This window comes from Triticum urartu, chromosome 2A (genome assembly GCF_056163025.1).
Source record: "Triticum urartu cultivar PI428250 chromosome 2A, HENAU_Tu73, whole genome shotgun sequence".
In the NCBI taxonomy this organism is placed as follows: domain Eukaryota; kingdom Viridiplantae; phylum Streptophyta; class Magnoliopsida; order Poales; family Poaceae; genus Triticum; species Triticum urartu.
In genome coordinates, this window is record NC_141874.1 from 7,439,367 (window position 1) to 7,457,692 (window position 18,326).

At 45.8% G+C, this 18,326-nt stretch overlaps 1 protein-coding gene across 1 annotated transcript; it reads left to right on the forward strand.

Moving 5' to 3' along the window:
- The first annotated feature begins 12,024 nt into the window (after positions 1 to 12,024).
- Positions 12,025 to 13,746, forward strand: LOC147982777 (uncharacterized). The gene is made up of 3 exons (XM_087539343.1): positions 12,025 to 12,108; positions 12,247 to 12,393; positions 13,066 to 13,746. The coding sequence occupies exons 1-3, from the start codon at positions 12,025 to 12,027 to the stop codon at positions 13,744 to 13,746; spliced, it is 912 nt and encodes a 303-aa protein (XP_087395469.1).
- Positions 13,747 to 18,326: the final 4,580 nt, after the last annotated feature.

Below are 18,326 nucleotides of genomic sequence, written 5' to 3' on the forward strand. Positions count from 1 at the left end.
ACGCTATTAGTCGGCTTGCCGAACTCCTTTAAAAGGATTCGTTCAAGCACTTACTGAAAATGCCGCGCCGAAGCCGCTTATTCTCCTTCTCGGAGTCTGCAAGCTGGCCCCGAACATCTTTTAGTTCCACGCTCAGCTTAATATTGGCATCTTGGAGATTGTTTTTCTCCCGCCTAACCTCAGTCAGCACGCGTTTGCCAGCCTCTAGCTGTCGCATAACATGTTGGTCCTCCGGATTCTCTCCAGATTCATCTGCAACATTTGTTGTTAGATCTGCAACCATGCCGCATGTTATATGGTAATCATCATTCTTTAAAGTAAATGTTACCAGCAAGCGACTTTCTCGGTTCCTACAATGCGGCCACAACAGCCCGCAGTTGGGTCTTGCATTCCTCCAGCTCCTGTCACAGTCTAGTATTCTTCTCTGTAAGAACCTGCACAATAAAGATGATGAAGGAAATATGCCCTAGAGGCAATACTAAAGTTATTATTTATTTTCTTATATCATGATAAAGGTTTATTATTCATGCTAGAATTGTATTAACCGGAAACATAATACATGTGTGAATACATAGACAAACAGAGTGTCACTAGTATGCCTCTACTTGACTAGCTCGTTAATCAAAGATGGTTATGTTTCCTAACCATGGACAAAGAGTTGTCATTTGATTAACGGGATCACATCATTAGTTGAATGATCTGATTGACATGACCCATTCCATTAGCTTAGCACCCGATCGTTTAGTATGTTGCTATTGCTTTCTTCATGACTTATACATGTTCCTATGACTATGAGATTATGTAACTCCCGTGTGCCGGAGGAACACTTTGTGTGCTACCAAACATCACAATGTAACTGGGTGATTATAAAGGTGCTCTACAGGTGTCTCCAAAGGTACATGTTGGGTTGACGTATTTCGAGATTAGGATTTGTCACTCCAATTGTCGGAGAGGTATCTCTGGGCCCTCTCGGTAATGCACATCACTTAAGCATTGCAAGCAATGCAACTAATGAGTTAGTTGCGAGATGATGTATTACGGAACGAGTAAAGAGACTTGCCGGTAACGAGATTGAACTAGGTATTGGATACCGACGATCGAATCTCGGGCAAGTAACATACCGATGACAAAGGGAACAACGTATTATGCGGTGTGACCGATAAAGATCTTCGTAGAATATGTAGGAGCCAATATGGGCATCCAGGTCCCGCTATTGGTTATTGACCGGAGACGTGTCTCGGTCATGTCTACATTGTTCTCGAACCCGTAGGGTCCGCACGCTTAAGGTTTCGATGACAGTTATATTATGAGTTTATACGTTTTGATGTACCGAAGGTTGTTCGGAGTCCCAGATGTGATCACGGACATGACGAGGAGTCTCGAAATGGTCGAGACATAAAGATTGATATATTGGAAGCCTATGTTTGGATATCGGAAGTGTTCCGGGTGAAATCGGGATTTTACCAGAGTACCGGGAGGTTACCGGAACCCCCCGGGAGCTATATGGGCCTTAGTGGGCCTTAGTGGAAAAGAGAAGGGGCAGCCCAAGATGGGCCGCGCGCCCCTCCCCTCCCTTGGTCCGAATAGGACAAGGAGAGGGGGCCGGCCCCCCTCTCTCTTTTCCCCCCTCCGCGAATCCTATTCCAACTAGGATTGGGGGGGAATCCTACTCCCAGAGGGAGTAGGACTCCTCCTGGCGCGCCTCTCCTAGGCCGGCCGCACCCCCCCCCCCCCTTGATCCTTTATATACGGAGGCAGGGGAACCCCAGAGACACACAAGTTGATCCACGTGATCTTATTCTTAGCCGTGTGCGGCACCCCCTACCACCATAGTCCTCGATAATATTGTAGCGGTGCTTAGGCGAAGCCCTGCGACAGTAGTACATCAAGATCGTCACCACGACGTCGTGCTGACGGAACTCTTCCCTGACACTTTGCTGGATCGGAGTCCGGGGATCGTCATCGAGCTGAACGTGTGCTAAAACTCGAAGGTGTCGTAGTTTCGGTGCTTGATCGGTCGGGCCGTGAAGACGTACGACTACATCAACCAAATGCTTCCGTTGTCGATCTACAAGGGTACGTAGATCACACTCTCCCCTCATTGCTATGCATCACCATGATCTTGCGTGTGCGTAGGAAAATTTTGAAATCACTACGTTCCCCAACAGTGGCATCCGAGCCTGGTTTTATGGTTTGATGTTACGTGCACGAGTAGAACACAAGTGAGTTGTGGGCGATATAAGTCATACTGCCTACCAACATGTCATACTTTGGTTCGGCGGTATTGTTGGATGAAGCGGCTCGGACCGACATTACGCGTACGCTTACGCGAGACCGGTTCTCCCAATGTGCTTTGCACATAGGTGGCTTGCGGGTGACTGTTTCTCCAACTTTAGTTGAACCGAGTGTGGCTATGCCCGGTCCTTGCGAAGGTTAAAACGGCATCAACTTGACAAACTATCGTTGTGGTTTTGATGCATAGGTAAGATTGGTTCTTGCTTAAGCCCGTAGCAGCCACGTAAAACTTGCAACAAACAAAGTAGAGGACGTCTAACTTGTTTTTGCAGGGCATGTTGTGATGTGATATGGTCAAGACATGATGCTAAATTTTATTGTATGAGATGATCATGTTTTGTAACCGAGTTATCAGCAACTGGCAGGAGCCATATAGTTGTCGCTTTATTGTATGCAATGCAATTGCGCTGTAATGCTTTACTTTATCACTAAGCGGTAGCTATAGTCGTGGAAGCATAAAATTGGCGAGACGACAACGATGCTGCGATGGAGATCAAGGTGTCGCGCCGGTGACGATGGTGATCATGACGGTGCTTTAGAGATGGAGATCACAGGCACAAGATGATGATGGCCATATCATATCACTTATATTGATTGCATGTGATGTTTATCTTTTATGCATCTTATCTTGCTTTGATTGACGGTAGCATTATAAGATGATCTCTCACTAAATTATCAAGAAGTGTTCTCCCTGAGTATGCACCGTTGCGAAAGTTCTTCGTGCTGAGACACCACGTGATGATCGGGTGTGATAGGCTCTACGTTCAAATACAACGGGTGCAAAACAGTTGCACGCGCGGAATACTCAGGTTATACTTGACGAGCCAAGCATATACAGATATGGCCTCGGAACACGGAGACCGAAAGGTCGAGCGTGAATCATCTAGTAGATATGATCAACATAGTGATGTTCACCAATGAAACTACTCCATCTCACGTGATGATCGGACATGGTTTAGTTGATTTGGATCACGTGATCACTTAGAGGATTAGAGGGATGTCTATCTAAGCGGGAGTCCTTTAAGTAATTTGACTAATTGAACTTAAATTTATCATGAACTTAGTACCTGATAGTATCTTGCTCATGTATGTTTGATTGTAGATAGATGGCCCGTGTTGTTGTTCCGTTGAATTTTAATGTGTTCCTTGAGAAAGCAAAGTTGAAAGATGATGGTAGCAATTACACGGACTGGGTCCATAACTTGAGTATTATCCTCATTGCTGCACAGAAGAATTACGTCCTGGAAGCACCGCTGGGTGCCAGGCCTGCTGCTGGAGCAACACCAGATGTTATGAACGTCTGGCAGAGCAAAGCTGATGACTACTTGATAGTTCAGTGTGCCATGCTTTACGGCTTAGAATCGGGACTTCAACAACGTTTTGAACGTCATGGAGCATATGAGATGTTCCAGGAGTTGAAGTTAATATTTCAAGAAAATGCCCGGATTGAGAGATATGAAGTCTCCAATAAGTTCTATAGCTGCAAGATGGAGGAGAACAGTTCTGTCAGTGAGCATATACTCAAAATGTCTGGGTATAATAATCACTTGATTCAGATGGGAGTTAATCTTCCAGATGATTGCTTCATTGACAGAATTCTCCAATCACTGCCGCCAAGCTACAAGAGCTTCGTGATGAACTATAATATGCAAGGGATGAACAAGACTATTCCCGAGCTCTTCGCAATGCTGAAAGCTGCGGAGGTAGAAATCAAAAAGGAGCATCAAGTGTTGATGGTCAACAAGACCACTAGTTTCAAGAAAAAGGGCAAAGGGAAGAAGAACGGGAACTCAAGAAGAACAGCAAGCAAGTTGCTGCTCAAGAGAAGAAACCCAAGTCTAGACCTAAGCCTGAAACTGAGTGCTTCTACTACAAGCAGACTGGTCACTGGAAGCGGAACTGCCCCAAGTATTTGGCGGATAAGAAGGATGGCAAGGTGAACAAAGGTATATGTGATATACATGTTATTGATGTGTAGCTTACTAATGCTCGCAGTAGCACCTGGGTATTTGATACTGGTTCTGTTGCTAATATTTGCAACTCGAAATAGGGACTACGGATTAAGCGAAGATTGGCTAAGGACGAGGTGACGATGCGCGTGGGAAACGGTTCCAAAGTCGATGTGATCGCGGTCGGCACGCTACCTCTACATCTACCTTCGGGATTAGTATTAGACCTAAATAATTGTTATTTGGTGCCAGCGTTGAGCATGAACATTATATCTGGATCTTGTTTGATGCGAGACGATTATTCATTTAAATCAGAGAATAATGGTTGTTCTATTTATATGAGTAATATCTTTTATGGTCATGCACCCTTGAAGAGTGGTCTATTTTTATTGAATCTCGATAGTAGTGACACACATATTCATAATGTTGAAGCCAAAAGATGCAGAGTTGATAATGATGGTGCAACTTATTTGTGGCACTGCCGTTTAGGTCATATCGGTGTAAAGCGCATGAAGAAACTCCATACTGATGGACTTTTGGAACCACTTGATTATGAATGACTTGGTACTTGCGAACCGTGCCTCATGGGCAAGATGACTAAAACACCGTTCTCCGGTACTATGGAGAGAGCAACAGATTTGTTGGAAATCATACATACAGATGTATGTGGTCCAATGAATATTGAGGCTCGTGGCAGATATCGTTATTTTCTCACCTTCACAGATGACTTAAGCAGATATGGGTATATCTACTTAATGAAACATAAGTCTGAAACATTTGAAAAGTTCAAAGAATTTCAGAGTGAAGTTGAAAATCATCGTAACAAGAAAATAAAGTTTCTACGATCTGATCGTGGAGGAGAATATTTGAGTTACGAGTTTGGTGTACATTTGAAACAATGCGGAATAGTTTCGCAACTCACGCCACCCGGAACACCACAGCGTAATGGTGTGTCCGAACGTCGTAATCGTACTTTACTAGATATGGTGCGATCTATGATGTCTCTTACTGATTTACTGCTATCATTTTGGGGTTATTCTTTAGAGACGGCCGCATTCACGTTAAATAGGGCACCATCAAAATCCGTTGAGACGACGCCTTATGAACTATGGTTTGGCAAGAAACCAAAGTTGTCGTTTCTGAAAGTTTGGGGCTGCGATGCTTATGTGAAAAAGCTACAACCTGAGAAGCTCGAACCCAAATCGGAGAAATGTGTCTTCATAGGATATCCAAAGGAAACTATTGGATACACCTTCTATCACAGATCCGAAGGCAAGACTTTTGTTGCTAAATTCGGAAACTTTTTGGAAAAGGAGTTTCTCTCGAAAGATGTGAGTGGGAGGAAAGTAGAACTTGATGAGGTAACTGTACCTACTCCCTTATTGGAAAGTAGTACATCACAGAAAACTGTTTCTGCGACACCTACCCCAATTAGTGAGGAAGCTAATGATACTGATCATGAAACTTCAGGACAAGATACTACTGAACCTCGTAGATCAACCAGAGTGAGATCCGCGCCAGAGTGGTACGGTAATCCTGTTCTGGAAATCATGCTGCTAGATCATGATGAACCTACGAACTATGAAGAAGCGATGGTGAGCCCAGATTCCGCAAAATGGCTTGAAGCCATGAAATCTGAGATGGGATCCATGTATGAGAACATAGTATGGACTTTGGTTGACTTGCCCGATGATCGGCAAGCAATTGAGAATAAATGGATCTTTAAGAAGAAGACTGACGCTGACGGTAATATTACTGTCTACAAAGCTCGACTTGTCGCAAAAGGTTTTCGACAAGTTCAAGGAGTTGACTACGATGAGACCTTCTCACCCGTAGCAATGCTTAAGTATGTCCGAATCATGTTAGCAATTGCCGCATTTTATGATTATGAAATTTGGCAGATGGATGTCAAAACTGCATTCCTGAATGGATTTCTGGAAGAAGAGTTGTATATGATGCAACCGAAAGGTTTTGTCGATCCAAAGGGAGCTAATAAAGTGTGCAAGCTCCAGCGATCCATTTATGGACTGGTGCAAGCCTCTCGGAGATGGAATAAACGCTTTGATAGTGTGATCAAAGCATTTGGTTTTATACAGACTTTCGGAGAAGCCTGTATTTACAAGAAAGTGAGTGGGAGCTCTGTAGCATTTCTGATATTATATGTGGATGACATATTACTAATTGGAAATGATATAGAATTTCTGGATAGCATAAAGGGATACTTGAATAAAAGTTTTTCAATGAAAGACCTCGGTGAAGCTGCTTACATATTAGGCATAAAGATCTATAGAGATAGATCAAAACGCTTAATTGGACTTTCACAAAGCACATACCTTGACAAGATTTTGAAAAAGTTCAAAATGGATCAAGCAAAGAAAGGGTTCTTGCCTGTATTACAAGGTGTGAAGTTGAGTCAGACTCAATGCCCGACCACTGCAGAAGATAGAGAGAAAATGAAAGATGTTCCCTATGCTTCAGCCATAGGCTCTATCATGTATGCAATGCTGTGTACCAGACCTGATGGGTGCCTTGCCATAAGTTTAGCAGGGAGGTACCAAAGTAATCCAGGAGTGGATCACTGGACAGCGGTCAAGAACATCATGAAATACCTGAAAAGGACTAAGGATATGTTTCTCATATATGGAGGTGACAAAGAGCTCATCGTAAAAGGTTACGTTGATGCAAGCTTTGACACTGATCCGGACGATTCTAAATCGCAAACCGGATACGTGTTTACATTAAATGGTGGAGCTGTCAGTTGGTACAGTTCTAAACAAAGCGTCGTGGCGGGATCTACATGTGAAGCGGAGTACATAGCTGCTTCGGAAGCAGCAAACAAAGGAGTCTGGATGAAGGAGTTCATATCCGATCTAGGTGTCATACCTAGTGCATCGGGTCCAATGAAAATCTTTTGTGACAATACTGGTGCAATTGCCTTGGCAAAGAAATCCAGATTTCACAAGAGGGCCAAACACATCAAGAGACGCTTCAATTCCATCCGGGATCTAGTCCGGGTGGGAGACATAGAGATTTGCAAGATACATACGGAGCTGAATGTAGCAGACCCGTTGAGTAAGCCTCTTCCACGAGCAAAACATGATCAGCACCAAAGCTCCATGGGTGTTAGAATCATTACTGTGTAATCTAGATTATTGACTCTAGTGCAAGTGGGAGACTGAAGGAAATATGCCCTAGAGGCAATAATAAAGTTATTATTTATTTCCTTATATCATGATAAAGGTTTATTATTCATGCTAGAATTGTATTAACCGAAAACATAATACATGTGTGAATACATAGACAAACAGAGTGTCACTAGTATGCCTCTACTTGACTAGCTCATTAATCAAAGATGGTTATGTTTCCTAACCATGGACAAAGAGTTGTCATTTGATTAACGGGATCACATCATTAGTTGAATGATCTGATTGACATGACCCATTCCATTAGCTTAGCACCCGATCGTTTAGTATGTTGCTATTGCTTTCTTCATGACTTATACATGTTCCTATGACTATGAGATTATGTAACTCCCGTGTGCCGGAGGAACACTTTGTGTGCTACCAAACGTCACAACGTAACTGGGTGATTATAAAGGTGCTCTATAGGTGTCTCCAAAGGTACATGTTGGGTTGACGTATTTCGAGATTAGGATTTGTCACTCCAATTGTCGGAGAGGTATCTCTGGTTCCTCTCGGTAATGCACATCACTTAAGCATTGCAAGCAATGCAACTAATGAGTTAGTTGCGAGATGATGTATTACGGAACGAGTAAAGAGACTTGCCGGTAATGAGATTGAACTAGGTATTGGATACCGACGATCGAATCTTGGGCAAGTAACATACCGATGACAAAGGGAACAACGTATGTTGTTATGCGGTCTGACCGATAAAGATCTTCGTAGAATATGTAGGAGCCAATATGGGCATCCAGGTCCCGCTATTGGTTATTGACCGGAGACGTGTCTCGGTCATGTCTACATTGTTCTCGAACCCGTAGGGTCCGCACGCCTAAGGTTTCGATGACAGTTATATTATGAGTTTATACGTTTTGATGTACCGAAGGTTGTTCGGAGTCCCGGATGTGATCACGGACATGACGAGGAGTCTCGAAATGGTCGAGACATAAAGATTGATATATTGGAAGCCTATGTTTGGATATTGGAAGTGTTCCGGGTGAAATCGGGATTTTACCGGAGTACCGGGAGGTTACCGGAACCTCCCGGGAGCTATATGGGCCTTAGTGGGCCTTAGTGGAAAAGAGAAGGGGCAGCCCAAGATGGGATGCGCTCCCCTCCCCTCCCTTGGTCCGAATAGGTCAAGGAGAGGGGGCCGGCCCCCCTCTCTCTTTTCCCCCCTCCGCGAATCCTATTCCAACTAGGATTGGGGGGGGGGAATCCTACTCCCAGAGGGAGTAGGACTCCTCCTAGCGCGCCTCTCCTAGGCCGGCCGCACCCCCCCCCCTTGATCCTTTATATACGGAGGCAGGGGAACCCCAGAGACACACAAGTTGATCCACGTGATCTTATTCTTAGCCGTGTGCGGCGCCCCCTGCCACCATAGTCCTCGATAATATTGTAGCGGTGCTTAGGCGAAGCCCTGCGACAGTTGTACATCAAGATCGTCACCACGCCGTCGTGCTAATGGAACTCTTCCCCGACACTTTGCTGGATCGGAGTCCGGGGATCGTCATCGAGCTGAACGTGTGCTAAAACTCGGAGGTGCCGTAGTTTCGGTGCTTGATCGGTCGGGCCGTGAAGACGTACGACTACATCAACCAAACGCTTCCGTTGTCGATCTACAAGGGTACGTAGATCACACTCTCCCCTCGTTGCTATGCATCACCATGATCTTGCGTGTGCGTAGGAAAATTTTGAAATTACTACGTTCCCCAACAGATGATCCTTAAATCAGTTCTGCTAACTGTTTCAAGTCTCAGGGGCTTCTGATACATATAAATCACCAGATTTACTCACACGTACATCCTTTACATACTGATCTGTGGCTCTCGCTAGACCATCTTGAGCAGCACGGAGGTACGCCTCTCCGGAATTGAAGGCATCAAGCGCCTCTGGTGAGAAACAAGCGTCACGGAGTACGACCCGGCGGCGCCTATGATTCATGGATCTTTCCACTTCTGAGTTTGTAGCGGATAATCTATCCGCATCCTCTGTAGGGGGATTATCCGGTGCCTGCCCCATATTGGCTTCTGCCTCCATGTCCGGTCCTGGCGCCCGACTGGTGGAAGCGTGATTGGCAACATCGCCGGACATATTCCGGCGAGCGTTTTTTCTGTTAAAGGAACACGGGCGTCATTACATTTCGAGAAAGACGACAACCACGGAGCGGGGTTTGTTATACCTTTGTGCCGGCGTCTCCATCCTGACCGCCTTCCTTTTTGGCCTACCCGACCTCGGTGCCTCCTGTTGGCGCGTTGCTGCGGGTTCGGCAGGGCGTCCCGAATGCCTTCCCTATAAAAACGCCATGTGTATATGGTGGGTGAAGTGCATAGAAGGGGATCCTAGTTTTGGAGTTGGGATTTTTGGTTTTTCTTACTTGCGATGCAGGGAGCAGTCTGGGATAATCGGCCGTAATGGCCACCATGGCATCGTCGCAGCTTAACTGATAGAACTGCCGGTCTATCAGCTCCATGAATATAACCGAATCTTCTTCAAGTCCGAAGTCGAGGGCCCGGTCGGGGTCCTCTAGTTGTGGAGAAGGGCTGCTGACCTCCTTTATGACTTTTCGCAGTTCCTGTCGCAAAGTGGCAAGGTGAATACTTAGAACAAAGAATGCGGGAAAAATGGGAGCAGGGAGATATAACTTACCCAGCTTGGAGGATTGTACATGGAGAATCCATCCCGTGGCTTGATGCGGGTGAACTCCTCTTCCTCACCCTTGAATAGTTTGGACAGAATTTTCGCTAGAGGGGCAGCATTGTCTGGACCCTTACGCCCGCAGCGGGTGGCGTCATCCGCCCCGTTATAACACCACAAGGGGTGCCCACGATATTGAAGTGGCTGCACTCCCCGCATTATGCAAATCAACATAACTTCGATTATTGTCAGTCCTCATCGAGCCAGTGCTTTAATCCGGTTCATCAGATAGAGGACTTCTCCATTGTCTTCCACTGGGGGCTCCGTCGGCGCCAACTTCGGCGTTTCTTCAGAGGAGCAGTGTTGAACTCAGGAAGACCCCGCCGAACAGGGTCCGGAAGGGGGACGTCCTCCATATAAAACCATTCTGAAGGCCAGTCTTCGGACGACTTCTTCGGGGTACCGGACAGGTATCCGGTATCGGCGATGCGCCATATTTTGGCTCCGCCCACTTGATAAAGTGACCCCCTCTGTGTGCGAGGGGTGAGGCAAAATAGCCTTTTCCACAGCTCGAAGTGAGCCTCGCAGCCCAGGAACAACTCGCAGAGAGCAACATAGCCGGCGATGTGTAGAAGGGAGGCAGGGGTGAAATTGTGTAATTGGAGGCCGTAGAACTCCAGGAGCCCGCAGAGGAACGGATGAATTGGAAATCCGAGTCCCCTTAGTAAATAAGGAACAAGGCAGACCCGTTCCCCCATAGTGGGACAGGGAAAGCTCTCCGCTTGTTCCCCGCCATTGTAGGTGGCGAGCCCGGCTCGAACGGACACCATGCACGCCGGAGGGAGAAATCCCTTAGTCTGCAGTTCGACTAAACGACTGTGTGGGACTGAACACCTCTCCCAATCACCGGGCTTAGGGCTTCGGGGGCGGGAGGAGGAGCTGCGGAGGTCGGTCATGCTGGAATGGATCTTTTCGGGACGCGCTCTGATGGACTCTCGCTGGGGGAGGATGGTATGGATCGGATCTAAGGATCCCCATCCCTTTAATAGACAATTTATTTATCTGGCTAAGGGGACGAATGTAAAAATGCCCTGGCGCCTCATATTCATTCGAAGTGTGGGAGAAAGCCCTTATTAGGCACAGAAGCCAAGAGGTCCAAACATTTATGGGACCGGACACTGCTTTACAAACGTTCGGAAGATGGAGAAGAACCCGCCTTGCAATGCCGAAGACAATATTGCGCGCCAGACTCATCGTCATTGAAGCCTGGTTCGGGGGCTACTGAGGGAGTCCTGGATTAGGGGGTAATCAGACAGCCGGACTATATCCTTTGGCCGGACTGCTGGACTATGAAGATACAAGATTGAAGACTTCGTCTCGTGTCCGGATGGGACTCTGCTTGGCGTGGAAGGCAAGCTAGGCAATACGGATATGTATATCTCATCCTTTGTAACCGACCTTGTGTAACCCTAGCCCCTTCGGTGTCTATATAAACCGGAGGGTTTTAGTCCGTAGGACAACATACAATCATACCATAGGCTAGCTTCTAGGGCTTAGCCTCTCTGATCTCGTGGTAGATCTACTCTTGTACTACCCATATCATCAATATTAATCAAGCAGGACGTAGGGTTTTACCTCCTGTTACCATCCGCCTAGACACACAGTTCGGGACCCCCTACCCAAGATCTGCCGGTTTTGACACCGACAGCTAGGGTTACACAAGGTCGGTTACAAAGAAGGAGATATCCATATCCGTATTGCCTAGCTTGCCTTCCACGCCAAGTAGAGTCCCATCCGGACACGGGACGAAGTCTTCAATCTCGTATCTTCATAGTCCAACAGTCCGGCCAAAGGATATAGTCCGGCTCATTCCCCCTGCTCTGCTCTGCCCTCTTCTTCCTTCTCTCTGCCTCGCCGCCGTCTGCGTCCGCCCCCGCTGGCCGCCACACGACGATGCCGCAGCCATGGTTTTGGAAGACGAGAGCAGCGATGACAACTCAAGCCTCCCGTGCATGCACTCTGAATCCTCCACCGATGGGCTGAACCAGGTAAGTTACTCCATTGGAGCTAGGGTTAGGGTTAGGGTTAGGTTTAGGAAATTTGGGAATTTTTGTGTGTAGGTGGTCTTTGTTGTGAGGATTTCGTTTGATTTGTTGTGTCCTCGTGCTGTGCTTTTGACTGTGTAGGTGCCTTTCTCACTTGAGGACCTGGATTACAAGGGCCTTGAGCTAGATCTGATGGCGTTATGCGAGAAGCATGGGAAGCCATCAAGGAGGCTTGTTGTGTTTGAAGGAACAATGACTGGGAGAAGGTTCTTAGCATGTGCACAGCTAGTATTTTTCTTGCCTTGGTGATTAGCACTGGATGTGTTCATTGAAAGTGGCAGAGTCTTGTTTGTCACCTGTGATTCAGTTATGTGCATGCTCAATTTGTTAGTCATATGTGCCCTACTGTAGTGCTCATTGTGTGAATGCTCATTATTAAGTTCAGTGGAATGCATTTCTACTAAAATATATGCTCCTGTTGTGTGCACATGCTATTTATTTACACTTCTTTCCAAATGTAGTGTTGCTCAATATTAAGTTCAGTGGAGGCATTTAGTAACTATTGCTTACTGCTGACAGTAGGTAGTCTCATTAGCTAGTTTGTTGCTACAGGCTAGTTTAGTGTATTTAGCTGGGCAAAGTAGTTCACATTGTATTGCTTATTACTGTTAGGATTCCATTATATTAATGGTCAATTCTTAGCAAGTGTTGTTGCTTAGCACATGGCTGCTTAGCAACTTCTAAGTTGAATGGAGTGTTACTCTGCTACCTGGTAAATATATTGATCATCCATTGTAGGATTACATCAATTTATTTTACAATGTGCTCCTGTTTCTTAGCAAATGGCTGTGCAAAATCAGTTTATGTCAGTGCCAACATTAGGTACTGCCATGAACTAACTGTTGCTTTGTACTCTTAGTAGTTGTATTGTACTAAATTTTGCCCTTCTAATTTTTCCAGGAAGGTCAGAATTGTGGGTTTGTTCAGTGGGTTGATGAGCAGTGGGCCCCAACAATGGAGAATGCATTGCTGAAGCTTTGGTTAATGGTTGAAGTTAGCAAGTCTGCTAGGGTGAGTGATAATCTTGAAAGTGCTTTAACTATTCATCATTTGACAGAAGAAAAGAACAAGCTGGATGCAGACTATTACAAGTTAGTGAAAGATGTGCATCAACTTGTGGACTTTCATCAGGATAGGGTTGTGGATTTCCGTTATCTGCAGTCTTCTATCACATATCAGCACCAATGGAGAGCTGAATTGGTGGCTGGTATGAATGCAGAAATGGCAAAGAAAGATGCAGCTATAGAGAAGCTTCAACAGAAGTATGAACTCCTGTGCAACCTGACAAGTGCTCAAGCAACTGTCATCCAAAACCTGAAGTTGAAGAATATGAAAGAGAAGGAATTGATGAGTGAGGCTAGGATGAATTTGGAGTTGAAGAATGCGGAGTTCACAAAGTTTGAGGAGAAGCTCACCCAAGAGAAGCTAGAGTTGAAGTTCCAGGTTGCTGATCTGCTGAAGCTCAAGGAAAACCATAATGAAGAGAAGCATATGCAAGAGTTTAAGATTACTGAGCTCATGAAGGCAGAGGAGAAGCTGAAGGAGAAGATCAAGGGGATCCAGGCCATCTTGCAGAACTGAACAAGATGAATTGAGATTAGTGGGCATTGCAGACCTTTTGGGAAGGATGGTTGTACAATGACCTAGTAACTTAGAATTATGGTTGTGTAATGTATGGTTGTAGTACTAATCGTGAACTCTGGCTGTTTATGTACCTAGTAGTTATGCTATATTCATCCTTTTGTGAGAAAAGGATGGATTGTGCATTTGAACTCCACTATATAATGTGAACAATGGTTGTGTATTCCTATAATGTGTTGAACTCTAGTTAGTATCGTTTGCTTTCAATGTTAGACTGAAAATGATGACATATTGTTAACTGAATTTTAATATTATCAGTTAAATTTCAATGAACAAAATGTGGGCCTAATAATGGGCTTCTTTATTAGTTTTGAAACTAACATTTGACTCTAATATTGGGCCTACCTACCACCATAAATCTACTGCCTACCTACCAGCCACCATAAATCTACTGCCTACCTACTAGCCACCATTTCTACTATATAAAGCACCCCCAATTGGCACAAACAATAGCGAATATCCTTTGTCCTCCCCCTAGCCGCCAGAGAAAACCCTAGGAGAGATAGAGATGGATCTTGAAGAGGTCGTCGATGAAGAAGAACAGTTGCCAAGGGTAGCCAGGCACAGAGAGGCAAGAAGGAGGGAGAGAAGGCACCTAGCTCAGCGGATCCTTGCAGCACGCAACCGCAAGGACATGGAGCAGTTCGTGGAGGCATTCCCCCTTGGCTCAAACCCTAGTGATGATGATGTCATCCACTGGGCAAGGAGGAGAGCAAATTTTCATCCCTTTCGGGTCACTAGGATGAGGTGGAGTAGAATTCTGTATCCAGATGAATGAGCTGTTATGTGATGCAGTATCTAGATCCTCCTTGCTATCTACATGCATTCCCCCTTGGATCAGTTGATGCATGCAATGTAATAAATCCTAGTTCCTCCTTCTTCTATGCTATGTGATGCAGTGTATGCAATGTATTCAGTAACTTAATGAAATAAATCCTGGATCTACCATTCTAGCTTTTTAATCTCTTTGTTCAACTGATCCCTTTCTTCCGTCGACCCCGAGCCACCAAAACCCAAAATGATGGCTTTAGGTGGTTCCGTCGACCCCGAGCCACCCTAGACCAAAGTTGATGGCTTTAGGTGGTTCCGTCGATCCCGAGCCACTAAAACCCAAAATGATGGCTTTAGGTGGTTTCGTCGACCCCAAGCCACCCTAGACCAAAGTTGATGGCTTTAGGTGGTTCCGTCGACCCCGAGCCACCCTAGACCAAAGTTGATGGCTTTAGGTGGTTCCGTCGATCCCGAGCCACCAAAACCCAAAATGATGGCTTTAGGTGGTTTCGTCGACCCCGAGCCACCCTAGACCCTAGATGATGGCTTTAGGTGGTTCCGTCGACCCCGAGCCACCCTAGACCAAAGTTGATGGCTTTGGGTGGTTTCGTCGATCCGGAGCCACCAAAACCCAAAATGACGGCTTTAGGTGGTTCTGTCGACCCCGAGCCACCCTAGACCAAAGTTGATGGCTTTAGGTGGTTTCGTCGATCCCGAGCCACCAAAACCCAAAATGATGGCTTTAGGTGGTTCCGTCGACCCCGAGCCACCCTAGACCCTAGTTGATGGCTTTAGGTGGCTCCGTCGACCCCGAGCCACCCTAGACCAAAGTTGATGGCTTTAGGTGGTTTCGTTGATCCCGAGCCACTAAAACCCAAAATGATGGCTTTAGGTGGTTTCGTCGACCCCGTGCCACCCTAGACCAAAGTTGATGGTTTAGGTGGTTCCGTCGACCCCGAGCCACCCTAGACCAAAGTTGATGGCTTTAGGTGGTTTCGTCGACCCGGAGCCACCAAAAGTGACTACTACTCTACTCCTAGTGGTTTGTATCCATCACTGTCTAAGCATAGTCTTTCAACCTAGGGTATTGCTTCTTGTGGTCTCCTAGCACAGCATCAATAGCTAGGTTCTTTGCCCTATATGCCATTGAATTGGGCACATCCACACCATACTTCTCCATGCAGGCATCAATCAAAGTCTGGATGCCAGTTGTTAGATCAGATCTGAACAGTGACTCATACTTCTGTGCAAGCCACTTGGCACTTACCCTTGTTGTCTCTGTACTAATAAGGCAAGTGTGCTTAATTCTCATCTTCCTAAATACAAAAGTAGTTTCACCTTTTATAACTGCTGCCACCATAAAGAAGTTGCAATGTTTTTGGTTGCATTGTACAATTATTCTTTGATCTGAGTTCCTATGATATTTGAAGTTTCTGCCTTGAGTGATGTGTAAGTTCAACAAAGCCTCTCTGAATTGATGTTGATCCTTGAAACACATCTTTAGACATAATTGCTCATGTGGTGCCTCCATTTTCTCATTGTACCATTTTCTAGGAGGCCTCTGCTTTGCCCTGCTCTTCCTTTTCTTTGGCAGCACAAATGACAATGGCTCATAACCATCATCATCAGCCTCCTTCAACAATCCTTTCTCTTCTTCATCAGATGAAGGTTTGAAATCAGGTTCCTCCTCTTGAACTACACTTGAATGTGTCCTTGTTGTAGGCCCTTTCCTAACTGGAAGCTTCTGTTTCTTCTTCTTCTTCTCTTCATGTACAATTACAGTTTCTTCATCCTGTGAAACAACTTTGTCATCTTCATCCATTTGAAAAGGTTCCTCAACCTCTGTGTCACCCTCATAATGCACCACTTCTTCCTCCTCAGATTCTTCATCATCTGTTTCTTCCTCTTATATTTCATCATACTCTCTCTGTTTCTTTCCCTCATCCATCTCTATGTCATTAGCATCACCCATATAAAAAGGGTTTACATCACTGTCATCTTCACCTTCACAATCAGAACCACCACTGCCATCATATCCCTCTTCTTCTATTTCTAAAACAACTTTCAGTTTTCCTTTTACATTCTTGCTCTCTTGTGTGCAAACACCAGTACCATGAGCTACACTGCAGCTGCTACTCTGACTTTCAAAGGCAACTCCTTCATCAACAGCATAGATGGGTGGCTCACTGAGATCATATAACACAGGCTCTTCATACACAACAGTGGATAATTCTTGCCTCTCAAACTGGCTGCAAGGAGGTGGACATGCCCTCACTAGCAATTTTAGAACCTTACACTCCTCAACCTACCTCTTTACTAGTTGCAACTCAGCATTACTCTCTACCATCTCCAATCCTTTCTCCCCTAAATCTGGATTCTCAATGTGAAACAGCAGATCATATTCACTAAATCCTTGGGTTTCCATCACTGCAATCATATTTAGGTATGTTACATCTGAACTGCAGAGCTTCAGCTCAAACATTTCTGAAGCATCGAAATGGAACCTAACAGCCAAAATGTCATCATACAGACTGCAAAATGAAATAACAGACAAAATTGGTTAATAAACAATTTTACTTAACAGATAGGCGAACATATAAACAAACCTTTGTTTAAGTTAACATATAAACAAGTTAACATATAAACAAAGCTTTGTTTAAGTTAACATATAAACAAAGCTTTTATTTACCCTTACAATATGAATAAACTAAACAATTGCTACAAAATCAAACAATATAAACAACTATCTCAATGCAACCCTAATTACAGAGTGGGTACTTAACTCACAGCAAAATGATGTTTTGTATTTTCAGATAAGTAGTTAACAGAATTGTCCACTAATGGTGCTCTGCTCTAGTTAGGACTCATTTAATCCACTATGCTTCTCTGCTCTGCTCTGCTCTAGCTAGGTAACACCTAATGCTGCTCTGACAATTTGGACTAAGAAATAACAATGTAATCCACTAATGCTGCTCTGCTCTGCTCCAGTTAGGTAACACATAATGCTGCTCTGCTCTAGTTAGGACTCATGTAATCCACTATACTTCTCTGCTCTAGTTAGGACTAGCAATTAGAGCGCTAAACATGCCGGCAGTAAACCCTAACACTAATCCCCAATTTCAGTGAGGAAGAATGGAACAGTGGAGCACTTACAGAACACCACCGAAGCCATGAGTCCAGTGACGGGCGGTGCTAGGGTTGGCCACCCAAATTCGCGCCAATCCCAGCCTCTGCTCCATCGACAACACCGGCTCCGCAAAATCTTCGTCCTCGCTACTGTACTCCGAGCTGGAGTAGCCGCCACTGCCATCGAGGCCTAAGCGCGGGAGGTCGCCGCCGCTCGCATCGCCCCGGCCATCGCCGCCTGCCGGAGTCGCCGAGGCCATCGTCGCCAGGGCACAGCAGCCGCGGGGGAGAGGAGGGCGTGAAGGAGGAGCAGCCGCGGGGGAGGTGACAGCGCCTAAGCACTTCTATCCATGGCTACGGCGGCGTGGTGTGGCGGGCGGCGGGGCGGGCGGGGAGGCAGCCGCCGGCGAGGGTGCGAGGAGAAGGAAGAGGGCAGAGCGGGGTCGGGGTCTGGCTCGGTCATACAGGCGTGACCAAAATGGTGCGAGCCGGCCTCGTCCTAGTCAGCGCGCAGTCAGCACGCGGGCACGCGCACACTGGCCAGCGTGGCGCCTGACGGGCGGGCCCAACCGGTGAGATTCCCTGTCAATACGTATAAAACACACTTTTAGTCTTTTTTGCAA

Excerpts from the sequence above, each read along its gene's own strand:
- LOC147982777 (XM_087539343.1), top strand. The coding sequence starts at position 12,025 with ATGGTTTTGGAAGACGAGAGCAGCGATGACAACTCAAGCCTCCCGTGC. Across the intron at positions 12,109-12,246 it reads CCACCGATGGGCTGAACCAG|GTGCCTTTCTCACTTGAGGA; the intron begins GTAAGTTACTCC and ends TTGACTGTGTAG. Across the intron at positions 12,394-13,065 it reads TCTTAGCATGTGCACAGCTA|GAAGGTCAGAATTGTGGGTT; the intron begins GTATTTTTCTTG and ends TAATTTTTCCAG.